The following is a 17,796-nucleotide window of genomic DNA, read 5'->3' on the forward strand; positions in this document are numbered from 1 at the left end:
AAGTATCTCACGTGGAAAGTGGTCATGTTTTTGGCCTTGGCTTCGGCTAGGCGTGTGTCAGAATTGGCGGCTTTGTCATGTAAAAGCCCTTATCTGATCTTCCATATGGACAGGGCAGATTTGAGGATTCGTCCCCAATTTCTCCCTAAGGTGGTATCAGCGTTTCATTTAAACCAACCTATTGTGGTGCCTGCGGCTACTCGGGACTTGGAGGATTCCAAGTTGCTGGACGTAGTCGGGGCCCTGTAAATCTATGTTTCCAGGACGGCTAGAGTCAGAAATACTGACTCGCTGTTTATCCTGCATGCACCCAACAAGCTGGGTGCTCCTGCTTCTAAGCAGACTATTGCTCGCTGGATCTGTAGCACGATTCAACTTGCACATTCTGCGGCTGGACTGCCGCATCCTAAATCAGTAAAAGCCCATTCCACGAGGAAGGGGGCTCTTCTTGGGCGGCTGCCCAAGGGGTCTCGGCATTACAACTTTGCCGAGCTGCTACCTGGTCGGGGTCAAACACGTTTGCAAAATTCTACAAGTTTGATACCCTGGCTGAGGAGGACCTTGAGTTTGCTCATGCGGTGCTGCAGAGTAAACCGCACTCTCCCGCCCGTTTGGGAGCTTTGGTATAATCCCCATGGTCCTTACGGAGTACCCAGCATCCACTAGGACGTCAGAGAAAATAAGAATTTACTCACCGGTAATTCTATTTCTCGTAGTCCGTAGTGGATGCTCGGAGCCCGACCCAAGTGCGGATTTTCTGCAATACTTGTATATAGTTATTGCTTAACTAAAGGGTTATTGTTATGAGCCATCTGTTCAGTGAGGCTCAGTTGTTATTCATACTGTTAACTGGGTATAGTTATCACGAGTTGTACGGTGTGATTGGTGTGGCTGGTATGAGTCTTACCCTGGATTCCAAATCCTTTCCTTGTAGTGTCAGCTCTTCCGGGCACAGTTTCCTTAACTGAGGTCTGGAGGAGGGGCATAGAGGGAGGAGCCAGTGCACACCAGATAGTACCTAATCTTTCTTTTAGAGTGCCCAGTCTCCTGCGGAGCCCGTCTATACCCCATGGTCCTTACGAAGTACCCAGCATCCACAAACGGACTACGAGAAATAGAATTACCGGTGAGTAAATTCTTATTCTTTAGTCCTAAAATTTGCATCGAGGTCGCTGGATGACTAGCCTAAGCGACCCAAGTGGGCGGCACAAATACCTGGCCCATCTAAGAGTGGCACTGCAGTGTCAGACAGGATGGCACTTAAAAAATAGTCCCCAAACAGCACATGATGCAAAGATAAATAAATAAATAAAAAAAGGTGCAAGATGGAATTGTCCTTGGGCCCTCCCACCCACATGTTGTATAAACAGGACATGCACACTTTAACAAACCAATCATTTCAGCGACATGGTCTGCCACACGACTGTGGCTGAAGTGCTGAAGTGATTGCTTCTTTTTTGGTGGGGGCCCAATCCAACCAATCTCTCCTTGCACAAACTGGCTCTACAGAGGCAAGATGTCCACCTCATCCTCAGATTCCTCACCCCTTTCACTGTGTACATCCTCCTCCTCAGAGTATTATTTCATCCCCACTGGAATCCACCATCACAGGTCTCTGTGTACTTTCTGGAGGCAATTGCTGGTAAATGTCTCCGCGGAGGAATTTATAATTTATTTTGATGAACATCATCTTCTCCACATTTTCTGGAAGTAACCTCCTACGCCGATCGCTGACAAGGTGACCGTCTGAACTAAACACTCTTTCGGAGTACACACTGGAGGGGGGGCAACTTAGGTAAAATAAAGTCAGTTTGTGCAAGGGCCTCAAATTGCCTCTTTCCTGCCAGTATACGTACGGACTGTCTGACATGCCTACTTGGATGCTGTCACTCATATAATCCTCCACCATTCTTTCAATGGTGACAGAATCATATGCAGTGATAGTAGACATGTCAGTAATCATTGGCAGGTCCTTCAGTCCGGACCAGATGTCAGCACTTGCTCCCGACTGCCCTGATTTTTGGGTAATTTTACTGAACTCTTGCTTTTTGGATTTTACACGCTCTCTGCTATGACATTGGGCATCGGCCTTGGCAGACGACATTGATGGCATTTCATCGTCACTGCCATGACTAGTGGCAGCAGCTTCACACTAGGTGGATCTTGATCTTTCCCTATTTTACCCTCCAAATTTTTGTTCTCCATTTTTTAATGTGTGGAATTATATGCCAGTAATATATATGGAATTAGATGGCAGTAATGTCTGGAATTAGATGCCACTAGATAGATACCACTGTGACTGGAATGATGATGACTTATGCACAGTGACAGGACACTACCACAGCACGCTACAGCAGCAAGATGCAGCACAAGACACTGAGCACTGATGATACTACTGAGCACTGATACTGAGCAGCACAAGATACTGTACTAGTATTAGTAATGTAGTATTACTGAGCACCACAATACAATGAGCAGTGATACTGAGCATTGATGATACTACTGAGCACTGATACTGAGCAGCACAAGACACTGTACTAGTAATGTAGTATTACTGAGCACCACAAGGCGATGAGCAGTGATACTGAGCACTGATGATACTACTGAGAACTGACACTGAGCAGCACAAGACACTGTACTAGTATTAGTGAGCAGCACAAAAGCACTCTGGAATTATTACCCCCCAGATACCACTGTGACTGGAATGATGACCGATGCACAGTCACAGGACACTACTACCACAGCACCCTACAGCAGCAAGATGCAGCACAAGAGAGACACTGTACTAGTATTACTGAGCAGCAATAAGCACTGATACTGAGCAATGACACAGAGAACGTAGCCACGTCCTCTGTACCCTCTACAATGCCCGAGTGAAAATGGCGGTGACGCGCAGGTCTTTGGGGTATATTCAATTAAAGTCGGATCCATTCAGACATGTGTTTGTCGTAATGGATCCGGCAACCCCTATTCAATCCCATCTTAATTCCACTTTTTCAAGTCGAATTGAGATGGGACGCAGAGGAGAAGGGGGGCGAGCCGCGGGGGGACAGCAAGCCTCCCCCGCATGCTGGTACTTGGAGAACCACAAGTACCAGCATGCGGCGGAAAAACGGGCCCGCTGGTACCTGTAGTACTACTACTAAAAAAATACCCAAAAAAAGACAAGACACACACACCGTGAAAGTAAAGATTTATTACACATACATGCACACAAACATACATACATACTTACCTTATGTTCACACGAGGGTCTGTCCTCTTCTCCAGTAGAATCCAAGGGGTACCTGTTGAATAAATTCTACTCACCAGATCCCGGGTCCCAGGGGCAACCATTTGTAATCCAGGTACTTGAATAAAATAAGAAAACGGAAAGCCGAGCCACGAACTGAAAGGGGCCCCATGTTTTCACATGGGACTCCTTTCCCCGAATGCCAGAAACCCACTCTGACTTCTGTCTAAGTGGGTTTCGTCAGCCAATCAGGGAGCGCCACGTTGTAGCACCCTCCTGATCGGCTGTGTGCTCCTGTACTGTCTGACAGGCGGCACACGGCAGTGTTACAATGTAGCGCCTATGCGCTCCATTGTAACCAATGGTGGGAACTTTCTGCTCAGCGGTGACGTCACTTTAGGTCAACCGCAAGGCAGAAAGTTCCCACCATTGTTTACAATGGAGCGCATAGGCGCTACATTGTAACACTGCCGTGTGCCGCCTGTCAGACAGTACAGGAGCACACAGCCGATCAGGAGGGTGCTACAACGTAGCGCTCCCTGATTGGCTGAAGAAACCCACTTAGACATCAGTCAGAGTGGGTTTCTGGCATTCGGGGAAAGGAGTCCCATGTGAAAACATGGGGCCCCTTTCAGTTCGTGGCTCGGCTTTCCGTTTTGTTATTTTATTCAAGTAACTGGATTACAAATGGTTGCCCCGAGGACCCTGGGACCCGGGATCTGGTGAGTAGAATTTATTCAACAGGTACCCCTTGGATTCTACTGGAGAAGAGGACAGACCCTCGTGTGAACATAAGGTAAGTATGTATGTATGTATGTTTGTGTGGATGTATGTAATAAATCTTTACTTTCACGGTGTGTGTGTCTTGTCTTTTTTTGGGTATTTTTTTAGTAGTAGTACTACAGGTACCAGCGGGCCCGTTTTTCCGCCGCATGCTGGTACTTGTGGTTCTCCAAGTACCAGCATGCGGGGGAGGCTTGCTGGGCCTTGTAGTACTGCTACTAAAAACAATATCTTTTCATTATCACAAAAGGCTATCAGCCCCCACATCCGCAGCCCATTGGATGGGGGGGGGGGGGGGGGGGACAGCCTCGGGCTTCACCCCTGGCCCTTGGGTGGCTGTGGGGGGGGGGACCCCTTGATTGAAGGGGTCCCCACTCCCCCAGGGTACCCCGGCCAGGGGTGACTAGTTGGATTTTTGATGCCACGGCCGCAGGGCACTATATAAAAGTGACCCCCGGCTGTGGCATTATCTGTCCAGCTAGTGGAGCCCGGTGCTGGTTTTAAAAATACGGGGGACCCCTACTCTTTTTGTCCCCCGTATTTTTGGAACCAGGAGCAGAGCCCGACGCTGGTTGCTTAAATATGGGGGAACCCCTGTCAATTTTTTTCCCATATTTTTGCAACCAGGATCGGCTCAAAGAGCCCGAGGCTGGTTATGCTTAGGAGAGGGGACCCCACGCAATTTTTTGGGGGGATTTTACAGTGTTTAATTTAAAAAAAAAATGAACCCCAGCACGGATCACACAGATCCGGCCGAGATACATTGTAAAAAAGTCGGCAGTGTTTTGCTAATCACTGCCGTAAAAATAAAAAAAATAAAAACACGAATGACATCGACATCGGAACAAAAGAAAAACCCGAATACGACAGCTTAGTAAATCCGTCGTAACAAATTCAAAAAGTTGCAGTTTTACACTTTCGATGTCATTCGTGATTATTCTCCCACCAAATCGGGAGAATTACGAATGTTAGTAAATATACCCCGTGGAGTTCGGTTCTCGGCAAACCGAACCCACTCATCTCTAATTTAAACTAGGCTGTTTTCCCACAGTATGTGCTCCTAGATGTGTGCCTCTTTCCATGAATGACAAACTGATAGCGGAGGTCAATCGCATGACAGCATTGGGCGTCATTGCTCCAGCGGTAGAAGCCACCCTGTGGATTTCAGCTGTAGTTGCTGCAGTAAAAAAAATAAAATAAAAAAGGACAGTTTGGTACGCATCTGCACTGATCCGTTTCATCTGAACAAAGCTTTGATGAGACTGCATCACCCCCTCAGAGCTGAGGAGCAAGCAATAGTGGATATGCTAAATGTAAAGATATTTACCACTGTGGATGCCAAATGTGCATTTTTGAAGATCACATTGGACAAGGAATCATCCATGCTCACCACTTTTATGACGCTGGTGGGTAGATATTGTATTCTTCCCTCCGAATAACCTAAGACATATGCACTGGCAGTAAAGTATTTCAATGTTGCATGGAGCATCCCTTCTATGGATACCCTTGTGACATCATTGTGGATGACATCCTAGTTTTGTGCTTTACCATGGAAGAACATAAGGTCTGTGAAGGTCCTTCAAAGAAATCGGTGAAATTATAGATATCTTGTTAATGTAGACTGCCACAGCTGACATCTAAGCCTACGTGGAGTGTTACTAGAGCCTGGTTTAGGTGCCATACAGCAACCTCAGGAGAAGTAAATGTAGAAATTGATGAGAGCAGTTGTTGCAGGGAGGTGGAAAGTTGAAAATTAATATAGTGTTAATATTTCTGCAGGTTTGAGGAGGCTAGGTTGAAGTCAGTGCCATGGAGTTTGAAGTAATGGAGGAGAGCTTGAAAGTGATAAGGTTGTCACCTTAGAGAGGGAAAGTGTGTTAGTGAATTCAGGAACTGAGCATACAGTAGTCTGGTGAATACATACAAGATCAAGGCACTGGCTCTCCTGATGAGTAGAGGAGTCAGATAGGCAAAGAGGGGGTGGGGGGTGGGGGTGGGCAGGGGTTAGAGAGTAGTTTGGAGGCATAAACAGATTGTGGACTCAATACGGAAGTCGCCTTGATGATGGTAAATTGAATAGGAAATTTTGATTCAAGGTACAAATACTACAGAGAAATGGAAGGTATTAGAATCACTGCCCATTAATAATACTCGCAAATTTATTCCCATGGGCAGCAAACAAAGGATTAAAAATGCCAAACCAATGTGGCTTAACAAAAAGATTAAGGAACTAATGGGCAAAAAAAGGAGAGCATTCAAAAAATACAAATCAGACAGGAATGCGGAGTCATTCCAGCACTAGAAGGATTACAACAAAATATGCAAAAAAGAAATAAGAGTGGCTAAAGCAGAAACTGAAAAGCTAATAGCCAAGGAAAGCAAATCAAAAACTCAAAAATTTTTGTTTAAACTATATCAACAGCAAAAGATAATAGTATAGGCCCTTTAAATGACTGGGAGTCTTAAGGGGGGTACTCACGGGAGAGATGTGTGCTGAGCGATCTTAACACAGACCGCTCAGCACACATCTCTCACCCCGCTCAGCACAGCGCGATGTGCTGAGCGAGGGGGAAAGCTGACGGGGGGCCGCTCACTTCACACAACGGTGAAGTGAGCGACCCGCTAGATTGAGCCTGCATGCAGCTCAATATAGCATCGGCGATAGCGATGCGCGGGGCCACGCATCGCTATCGCTGGAGGGCATACACACGGCAGATCCGTGCTTAAAATCTAAGCAATCTAGCAAGATTGCTTAGATTTTAAGCACGGATCTCTCCGTGTGTACCCCCCTTTAATCAAAAACGATAATGACATAGCAGACAAATTAAATGAGTTTTGCGCATCGGTCTTCACAAAAGAGGACCAGATGCAGGGATTAACACACAATCTGAATAAGGATAATGTCCCACTGCTAAGCGCTTATTTCAGTGAGGAGGTAGTCTGACCAATTAAAAAATAAATAAAATTAAATAAGTCACCTGGTCCCAACAGAAGTCATGGAGCTTGACTCTGAACTAGCAAGACCGTTATTATTGATCTTCAATGACTCACTTACATCAGGCATGTTTCCCAAAGACTGATGTATAGCGGAAGTAGAGAAGATATTCAATAAGGGAAGTAAAGCTGAACCGGGTAAATATAGATCAGTTAGTCTTACATCTATAGTGGGGAAAATACTGGAAGGTATTCTAAGGGACAGTATACAGAAGTTCCTTGATGCCAATAAGGTGATTAATAGGAACCAACATGTATTTGTGAAGGATAGATCATGTCAAGTCAAACAGACTTATTAGGCTTTTATGAAACAGTTAGTGCGAACCTTGATCAGGGTAAGGAGGTGGATGTAATCTTTTGCTAAAGCTTTCGACACAGTACTGCACATGAGACTTATCTATAAGTTACAAGAACTAGGGCTAGGGAGCACAATATGCACTTGGGTCAGAAATTGGTGAGACAATAGGGAGCAGCGCGTTGAAGTAAATAGAACTTTTTCAAATTGGAGTAAGTGGTGTACAGGGGTCTGTACTTAGGGCGTAATTCCAAGTTGATCGCAGCAGGAATTTTGTTAGCAGTTGGGCAAAACCATGTGCACTGCAGGCCAGGCAGATTTAACATGTGCAGAGAGAGTTAGATTTGGGTGGGGTGTGTTCAAGCAGCAAGTATTTACCCTGCACAGAAATAAAATAATCCACCCAAATCAGGGCCGATTCCGGGGCTTCTGGCGCCCCGGGCGGCATTAGGGGCCGTGGCTTCATACAGGGGGCGTGGTCAGTTACGCCCCCTGTACTGTTGTAGGATGTGCGGTGCGCGATGACGTCATCGCGCACCGCACAGCAAAGGTCCTCTCCACGGAGGTAAACTAAATGCTAAGCGTCTAGTTCCCTTCGTGGAGAGGACCTTTGCTGTGCGGTGCGCGATGACGTCAACGCGCACCGCACATCATTACAGTGAAGGTCCTCTCCAGGAAGGGAAATTAGACGCGTAGTGTCTAGTTTCCCTTCACAGCGGACAGCGGCAGCGGGGAGCACCACAGCAGCAGCGGATCTTGCCATGGTGCGGCGCCCTCCGGAAGGCGGCGCTCCGGGCAAAAGTCCTGCTTGCCCGTGGCAAGATCCGCTACTGACCCAAATCAAACTCTTTCTGCACATGTTATATCTACCTCCCCTGCAGTGCACATGGTTTTGCCCAACTGCTAACAAAATTCCTGCTGCGATCAACTTGGAATTACCCCTATTGATCAACATTTTCATTACTTATCTATCAGTAGATCTAGAGAGCATGGTGTCAATATTTGCAGACGATACCAAATTGTGTAAGGTTTTAAATACTGAGGGAGATGAGATGCAGAGTCTCTCCAGAATGACTTTGTTAAACTAGAAGCATGGGCAGCAAAATGGAGAATGAGTCACAATACAGACAAGTGTAAGGTAATGCACTTTGGTAGCAAGAACAAAAATAACACGTACATACTAAATGGGGTAAAATTAGGGGATTCTGTACTGGAAAAAGACTTAGGTGTTCACATAGATAGAAACTAAGCAGCAGTACCCAAAGTAGGATTGCAGCAAAGAAGGCTAACAAGGTATTAGCATGTATAAAACGGGGAATTGATGCAAGGGATGAGAGTGTTATAGTCCCATTATATAAATCCCTAGCGAGGCCACATCTTGAATACTGTGCAACATTTTGGACACCACACTACAAAAAGGGACACCCTGGAACTAGAAAAGGTTTAGAGGCGGGCGACCAAACTAATAAAAGAAGATTGAGACGTTGGAATATGAGGAAAGGCTTGCAAGGCTAGACATGTTAAATTTAGCACAGCTACGATCAGGAACACAGACATGCCGGGGGGGGGGGGGGGGATGCCCAGTACAGGGCTAGCCCGCCCCGCATGTCAGTCCCTGCTCCGTCGCTGAAGTACAAAAGCATCGCACAGCTTTTGCGCGCTGGCCGGGAGTTACTCATCGCTGCCCGGCTGGCAGCGGCTGCGTGTGATGTCACGCAGCTGCTGTGGCCCACTCCCTCCGCACGGTCCGGCCAATGCCTCCCCAAAAAAATGCCATGCCACCCCCTCGCGCCCAGCGACCGTCAATCAGGCAGAGGCGATCGCTAGGCAACGACAGCTATCAGCTGTCACCCATGCACCAGCGCACTGCGGCGCTGGTGCATGCACAGTTCTGACCTGAACGCTGCGCAGCAAAGAACTGCAGCGAGCGTTTAGGTCAGAATGACCCCCTAATTGGGGACATGATCAACATTTACAAATATACGTATATGGGAACAATACACAGTTTGTGGGGGGGGGGGGGGATCTGTTTTTTGGCAAGATCAAAACAGAGGACGCGTGGACATTCGCTTAAGTTGGAGGAGAGGAGATTTCACATGCAGAGGCGTAAAAGTTTTTTCTTAGTAAGGACAACGCGTGTTTGGAATTCCCTGCCTGAGAGTGTGGTAATGGCGGACTCGGTAAACACTTTTAAGAATGGGCTAGATAAGTACCTAATAGATAAGGATATACAGGGTTACGGTGAGTAGTCATGCACTATAGTCATTAAAAAATAAAAAAGGAATAAGCATTAAACATAACGGCAAACATTGGCAACAGACAATATTAGTCCTAAAAGAAAAAAATACAGCGTAAGAGACCACTTATAGGTTGAACTCTATGGACAAATTGTCTTTTTTCAACCTCAGAAACTATGTTACTATGGTGGGGATCTGAAAGGATAAGTAGTGAGGAAGTCAGGCATACTGTAAATGGTTTGGGTTGCACAGGTGGGCAATAGCAGCAAAATGCAAAGAGAAAGGGATGAAAATCCTGATAAAAAGTAATTCAGATGATGTAAATCTGAGTGATAGAACATGTGGTAGAACAGTGCATCTTAAAGGTTGGGATCGTAATATTCCAACAACATCTTTTACGGTTACCAGGCCTGGAGGTGTATGTAAAGCAGAGACCACCATGTGACGGTGCAGCAGCAGAGGCAGTGTCTGATTGTGTGAGGCAAGTTTCTGTTACAGGCAGTAGATTGAGGCTATTAGAGATGAAGTGGTCATGCATGAATGTTTATTACAAACACAGCGTACATTCCATAAAGCACATCTTATGCTGCTTTCACATCGCAAAACCAGCTTTTGAAATGGTATTTGAAACGGTTCTTAAAACGGGTCTGAGCAGTTAAACCCCTTTCACATCTCATGTTGTAACCAGTAAATTACCATTTCATTACCGTTTTGGTACCTTTCACACTGAACCCGTTTCACCCATAGAAAACAGTGGTTGTCATTATAAATGGACTTTTCTGGCCCACACATTATTGATAATTATTAATTAATTCATTATTAATAATTTGGATAGTCGTACAATGGAACCCAGCAGCTTGAAGCATATCTATTTATATTAGAAGGGATTAGGTACTTGGTTTGTCTTTTTTGAAGGCACAAGTATTATTTATATATTTTTTAAAATATATATTTTTTTTTTTTATAGATGGAATGGTAAAATTCAGAAAAAAAAATGGCGTGGGGTCCCCCCTCCAAAGCATAACCAGCCTCAGGCTCTTCGAGCTGGTCCTGGTTCTAAAAATGCGGGGGAAAAATTGACAGGGGATCCCCCGTATTTTTAAAACCAGCACCGGGCTCTGCGCCTGGTGCAAAAAATACGGGGGACAAAAAGAGTAGGGGTCCCCCGTATTTTTTACACCAGCATCGGGCTCCACTAGCTGGACAGATAATGCCACAGCCGGGGGTCACTTTTATACAGTGCCCTGCGGCCATGGCATTAAATATCCAACTAGTCACCCCTGGCCGGGGTACCCTGGGGGAGTGGGGACCCCTTCAATCAAGGGGTCCCCCCCCCAGCCACCCAAGGGCCAGGGGTGAAGCCCGAGGCTGTCCCCCCCATCCATTGGCTGCGGATGGGAGGCTGATAGCCTTGAGTAAAATGACAGAATATTGTTTTTTCCAATAGTACTACAAGTCCCAGCAAGCCTCCCCCGCAAGCTGGTACTTCGAGAACCACAAGTACCAGCATGCGGGAGAAAACCGGGCCCGCTGGTACCTGTAGTACTACTGAAAAAAAAATACCCAAATAAAAACAGGAGACACACACCGTGACAAGTACAACTTTATTACACACTGCCGACACACATACATACTTACCTATGTTGACACGCCGACTGCCACAGTCTCCGACGATCCGAGGGTACCTGTGAAAAAAATTATACTCACCTGCCAGTGTCCAGAGATAAATCCACGTCCAGAGATAATCCTCGTACTTGGCACCACCCTTGGGTGGCTGGGGGGGGGGGACCCCTTGATTGAAGGGGTCCCCACTCCTCCAGGGTACCCCGGCCAGGGGTGACTAGTTGGATATTTAATGCCACGGCCGCAGGGCACTGTATAAAAGTGACCCCCGGCTGTGGCATTATCTGTCCAGCTAGTGGAGCCCGATGCTGGTGTAAAAAATACGGGGGACCCCTACGCTTTTTGTCCCCCGTATTTTTTGCACCAGCACCAGGCGCAGAGCCCGGTGCTGGTTTTAAAAATACGGGGGATCCCCTGTCAATTTTTCCCCCGCATTTTTAGAACCAGGACCAGCTCGAAGAGCCAGAGGCTGGTTATGCTTTGGAGGGGGGACCCCACGCCATTTTTTTCCGTGTTTTTCCCGTTTAAACGTTTATAAAGCCACTCTCACATGTGTCTCCTGTGTTTTCCAAGCTGTTTCCTGGTTGTGGCTGCTGACATCACACATGGAGACAGCCTATGACCTGCTGGGGCTTGCAAATACCGTTTCAGACCCTTTCACACTGCACAGTGAAATGGGACTGAAACGGGTAGGACCCTTCTTTTTTACCGTTTCAAAATACCGGTATTTTGAAAACGGTAAATTGAAGGGGACCCTTTCACATCGCAGCTTGACCCGTTTAGGAAGCCAGTTAAAACGGCAAAATACGGGGTATAAGCTGCGGTGTGAAAGGGGTACTAGTGTTTTGGAGGGTGATGTGAGGTTTATGAGGTTAGATGGATTTATACATCTGTATTTGGTGATATGTCACCAGCTAATAAAAGCAGGGGAGAAAAATAGTTTTAGGAGGTTTGTGATTTTTTATTGTGGGGCATATACACGGAGAGATCCGTGCTTAACTTCTAAGCAATCTAGTCAGATTGCTTAGAATTTAAGCAGAATAAAAGCAAGTAATAAGTTTATGAGTGTTATTAAAAGGGGAGTGGATAACAGGTGAAAAACTGAAATCTAAAATTGCAGTGTAAAAATAAAGCTGCCCAGTATTTGTGGGTTACATGCAAATATTTACTCTGCACTCAGCGCAGTATGGATTGTTCCAGATACAAAGTTACTTCTTTTCTTTTTTTTACATAGCTCCCAACTCAGAATCAGTCCGATTGTTCCAAAGTTCACATTGTTCAATAAAAACGCTGGAATCCCTGGTCATTACATTGTAATTCAACTCTGCTTTGATTAGACTGTTCCCATTCAAAGAGGTTGAACCTTCCCCATTCTTTATGGCCAGATTTTTTAAGGGAATTATTGCATACAGAAGGAAAACAAGTGTGAAATTACGTGCAATGCATATTATTTGCTACGCAGCTAGACTAAAATGAATAATATGGGGGGTATTTATGAAAGCATGGAGATAAAGCACTAACCCAGGCCTGGCCAACCTGTGGCTCTCCAGATGTTGTGAAACTATACATCCCAGCCTGTCCTGCCACGGTTTTAGCATTCCTTAATAGCAAAACTGTGGCAACGCATGATGGGACTTGTAGTTTTACAACAGCTGGAGAGCCACAGGTTGGCCAGGCTTGCACTAACCTATCAGTTCCTGGGTTGTTTTGTAATACACCGCATGTAAAAAGTTAGCCGATTGGTTAGTGCTTTAGCTCTCTCCATGCTTTGGAAAGTACTCCCATAGACAGTGCTAGATTAAGGTCCTCATGGGCCTGGAGCTGAGATTTCTGCAGGGCCTATTATTTGTCACTGACAAACACGGCGGGTGTGTGGATACTAGGGACGTGCAGTTAGGGAAGGCAGTGCCTCCCCTGTCATTAATGATTTAAATAATATAAAGAAGATACTTATTGCACATATTTTGTGTTATAAGTCTCATCTTTATATTCTGGAATTACTGTAATTGTAATAATGTAAATTGTTTTGGGAGGCACTGATAGCAGTGCCTCCCATTGTTCATTGGGACAGGATTAAGCTGGGGGGGGGGGGGGGGGTCCAAGAATTTGCTGTAAAAAAGGGCATTGGAATAAAATGGTGAAAGCGGCACTTCATGCAGTGCCTCGCTGACAGGGACACGACGCCCATGTCAGCGAGGCAGATGTGATTGGACAGTGGATCCAGTGCTGGATCAGCTGTCCAATCACCCATAGGCGGCAGACAGAAGTGGCGGCGGGACTTATTGGCAGTATCAGACAGTGCACATGTCTCCTGCATCAAGACTCCACAGCCGCTGCGCTGCCGCTGCTCCTGCTCGTTGGCGAGTCACTCGTGGCCCGGACTTCTCTCTCTCTCTCTCTCTCTCTCTCGAGATTATTTGTAAGTGTCATTTTTATTTTTACAGGTACCCCTATTGGATTGTACATGGACAAGTGGACGTCATTCTCGGCGTTGGATATAGGTAAGTATGTGTGAATGTGTTTTAATAAATTTTTACTTTCAAGGTATGTGTGTTGTGTTTTTACTTGGGTATTTTTTGTTGTTGTTGTAGAACTACAGTCTACAGTTGGCAGAGGCATACATATGGAGTGGAGGAAGGGTAGAGGCACATATACTAAACTAGATAGTGTAATGACAAAGACGGGGAGACACTCAGGGCCTGCGACAGGGCGGGGGTGGGGGGGGGGGGGGGTTAAAAGGGACACCTGTACTGGGCCCAAGGATCAGAGGGGCCCCAAGTATATAGCGCAAGGTGCCCGTCAGGGATGCGAGCTGTCTTTATACAAATAGAGCAGCGAGCTGTAGGTGGTGCCACACCACGGAATCCTCAGAGTGACAGGAGCCTCTCACACACAGTGACTGTGTAGCACAAGTATGCACCTGCTCTTTTGGGTCCAGCTCTGTTGCAGGACATGGCAGCAGCTCTGCTGGCCACAATTCCTGTGCCCTGCGCCGGCTTCTTCTGGTGGGGTGTGAGGGCCGCATGGTACCTGCTGTGCAGTGTTTGGGGAGTGCAGCGCAGGTGAGTCACTCCCCGGGGTAAGAGTGGATTGGTGAGAGGATATAGGGTTTTAGGATGGGTTGGGGCTGCAGCATGGAGTCATTGGGGAGAGAGACTGTGGGGCGCATGGGAGTAAGGAGAGAGAGAGGGAGAGAGAAGTGCTCTCTCCTGGCCCCCAGCTCGCACCTGACACTGCACTGTGTCGCACTCTAGCCTTTGAACTAGGTGCAGCGTCCATACATCACTTACTCTGTTGGTTCCATTCCTCGTCTCGGGGCTTCCGGGCCGACAGCCCAGGTGCTGTGTTGTGGAGTTATGGCCTCTGGGGATCTGGCGAGGCACCTTTTTAATGTCACATGTACAGAGGAGGTGGGTCTCAGTGAGTATGTAGCGCATGGAGGGATATGAAAGCCTTCCACTGCACCACCATCAGAAACATCTATGGCGGCGGCTGCAGCGGCTATTGTTCCACCAGCGGCGCGGGGGTTGCTGATGCTGGAGGTGGCAGGCGGACTGTCAGCAGGGAACAGGATGCTGCAGTAAAAATAGTTTTTTTTCCATCTACAGCACCCAAGACTAGCTGCAGATGTGATGGACCTATTTTGGGGTGTGGGCCTGGAGCTGCAGCTCCATTAGCCCCATTATTAATACGGCTCTGCCCCTATAACTGGGGGCGTTTTAACAGAGAAGGGGTCACGTGTGCACTCTCTGGGTGGGCCCCCTCCTCTCCATAGCAGAGGAGGCTCCGGCATTGTGCCATAGTCTATTGCGCATGTGCAGTTCCCCTTAAACCTTGGCGCCTGCCATGTTCCGAAGACTAATTACATGCATGGTGGCCATTTTGGATGTGATTTTTGCAACAGCAAATCTGGAAAGGTAAGTATTAAAACATGGGTGCAGTGTGAGCCTCCATGGACCCAGGGGCCACCGCACACATTGCACCCAATATAGAAACGCCAATGCCTATAACATAATTAAATGGATATGTACTGTATACTCTGCAGAACTGCAGGTGCAAGGCTGAATAGAAAGGTGGAGCATTTCCCTACACCATCCACAACAGCTGCACGATCGAACAGAAGGAGCGGAACAAGAGACAGAACCCGGTCACGTGACTGAAGACCAGGAAGTGTCTGCAGATCACGGACGACGGCCAAGCATCGAGGAGACAGCCTGTCGCTGACACATCCAGCAGGGGAGAAGGAGATCTGAGGTGAGTCTCTGTAGGCGGGGGAAGTGCGGCAACGAACCACTCTGAGAGTGGTCGCAGTGCGTGCATCTCCCCCTCCAAGACAGGCACCGAACCCAGGCTGACAGGCCTCCGACCTGTGACAGAACACAGTCACAGTGACGGCGGCAGAAGCAGGGGGAGGCAGACCAGTCCAGAGTCCCCTTTTCATTCTCACGCACCCTCCACTGCTGCATAATTGTCAGTAGCAGAATGTCATTTTAAACAAGTGCACTCAGTTCACACCAGCGGGACGCCGCGGCTTGAAATATATCAAATAGACATTTTTCTCCATTTTCATTTTTTCTTCGTTTTTTCATTCATTCATTTTTTCATTTCATTTTTTTCATTTTTCCATTTTTCCTTTTCATTTCTGTATTCATAATTTTACTGTATATGGACTTCATCAGTATACCTAGAATCAAGCATGCTCATGCACAACTAGTAAGAAGGCTTTACACAGCCAAATAGATTGCAATCATATTATTCGGGACTATCATTTATGGTTATTAAAATAAATATCACTTTGATAATCAATTAAGCATCTCACCATTTATTACACCAGGGTAGATACATGCAAATCTAAAACCGGGGGTGAGCGCAGTGTGAAAAATTCTCTGCTTTTGTACCATTATTCTAACAAGTAGGACCAACTTGTTAAACACCAGCAGCACTCCCCGTAACGCTAGCACATTTCTGTGCGCAGTCCACCCAAATCCTATATCTTTCTGAATAGAAATTCAGCATTGTTGGTAACAGTGGTGAGCCCAGCTGAGTGATCTACTGACAGTTGGCACACAGAGAAGTTATATTTACATTTCAAAAAGCTTAAAGAAAAAAAAGTTATCACATGTAAAACTTATGTAATTTATCTACCAGACATTTATTCAGGGCCAGCATTACCACTGCCATCATGGTGTAGAAGAAGTCTATAAGACTGAATGCAACATCACATTCAGGGGCATATTGGAAATATAGATGATGTATACATAAAAGCAGAGGAAACATTAACACTTTCATTTTAGGACTTGCCACCTAATACATATTAAGGGGAGTAATTAAACTTGTGTGGGCCCTATAGGTTTGTAACACAAATAATATACATATGGGACTTTGACAGAGAAGGCAGGATATCTTTAACTGTGGGTCCCAGAGGAGTTGCGCCCAGTGCACTTATGATAGTTACACCCTGTAATTGTTTCCCCCACTTACCACACTTGGGATAAGTCACAATCAGCACATCATCTTCTCTGCCTTCAAAAGACTCTAGTGCTTGAAACACAGTATCACTACAGAGAAGGGTCGGGTACAGAATCCCCTTATAAGAAAATTGCATTTCCTCTGGAGTCATCTTGCTGGCCTTTTCCAGCATATTTTTAATGAGGTCCTCCTTGTGTGCTTTCTCCTGTTCCTCTGAGCCAGACATCTTCCTGCAGGGGCAAAAAAAAAAAAAGAAGTGAACTTCAGTTCAGGAACACAGCTTATATAGCTCTCCCTTTTATGCAAGGTACTGGGTGGGGAGTGTACACATGTAGTGTTGCTCTTTCCTTGCACGTATCCACAGGCAGAGAATACTGATTATTACATCGTTACAAAAACAGAGCATTGTACATATTATGGATCTGGGGGATGTAATTATTCGTATGTACAGTATTATTGAATCATTTTATACTGATTTTGCTTTATGAATAAATTAATCTGACCAAATTATCCCTTTAACCTGGGACACTCATGAATTACACAGGTTCTGTGGCTGCTTAAAACCAGGTGAAATGCAGGCTTTTAGTCAGCCAGCCACAGAACCTGTGTAATTCATGAGAGTCCCAGGTTAAAGGTATAATATGGTCGGGTAAATAAATGCCTACCTCTCAACATGACGCTCTCCAGGAGGGACAGAATGCTCTGCTCCTGGACTTCCCTCTTAATTTATGATTGCCATCACCTGTGCTGAAATACCTTTCTTATCCATTAACCCATGGGTCTTCAACTTGTGGCTCTACCGCTGCTGTTAGGACTGTCCTTTATATGTTTCTCTTACCATACAGCACAAAAAGATAGCTGTATGAGGAAATAAACTATGTACAGAATATGCTTACCTATACTATCCCTTTAAACCAGGACACTCATGAATTACACAGGTTCTCTGGCTGACTGGCTTCAAACCTGCATTTCTCTCTGTTTTAAGCAGCCAGAGAACCTGTGTAATTCATGCGTGTGCCGTTTTAAAGGGATACTACTCAATGCCAACTCTATTCTGGAGTCACTGTCATACCTCCCACCATGACCCTTTCCAGAAGGGACAGAATGCTCTGCTTCTGAATTTTTCTCTTCATTTATGATTGCCAGCACCTGTATTGAACAGG

At 46.2% G+C, this 17,796-nt stretch overlaps 1 protein-coding gene across 1 annotated transcript in view; it reads right to left on the reverse strand.

Moving 5' to 3' along the window:
* LOC134910168 (sulfotransferase 6B1-like) overlaps positions 1-16,894 on the reverse strand; it is a 125,367-nt gene extending 108,473 nt beyond the window's left edge. Inside the window, exon 1 of the mRNA XM_063917894.1 lies at positions 16,646-16,894. Within this exon, the coding sequence (XP_063773964.1) occupies positions 16,646-16,859 (214 nt within the window). The 5' untranslated portion in view covers positions 16,860-16,894. The remainder of the gene's footprint in view (positions 1-16,645) is intronic.
* Between the last annotated feature and the right edge of the window lie 902 nt (positions 16,895-17,796).

Source organism: Pseudophryne corroboree, chromosome 4, assembly GCF_028390025.1.
Source record: "Pseudophryne corroboree isolate aPseCor3 chromosome 4, aPseCor3.hap2, whole genome shotgun sequence".
Taxonomy (NCBI): Eukaryota; Metazoa; Chordata; class Amphibia; order Anura; family Myobatrachidae; genus Pseudophryne; species Pseudophryne corroboree.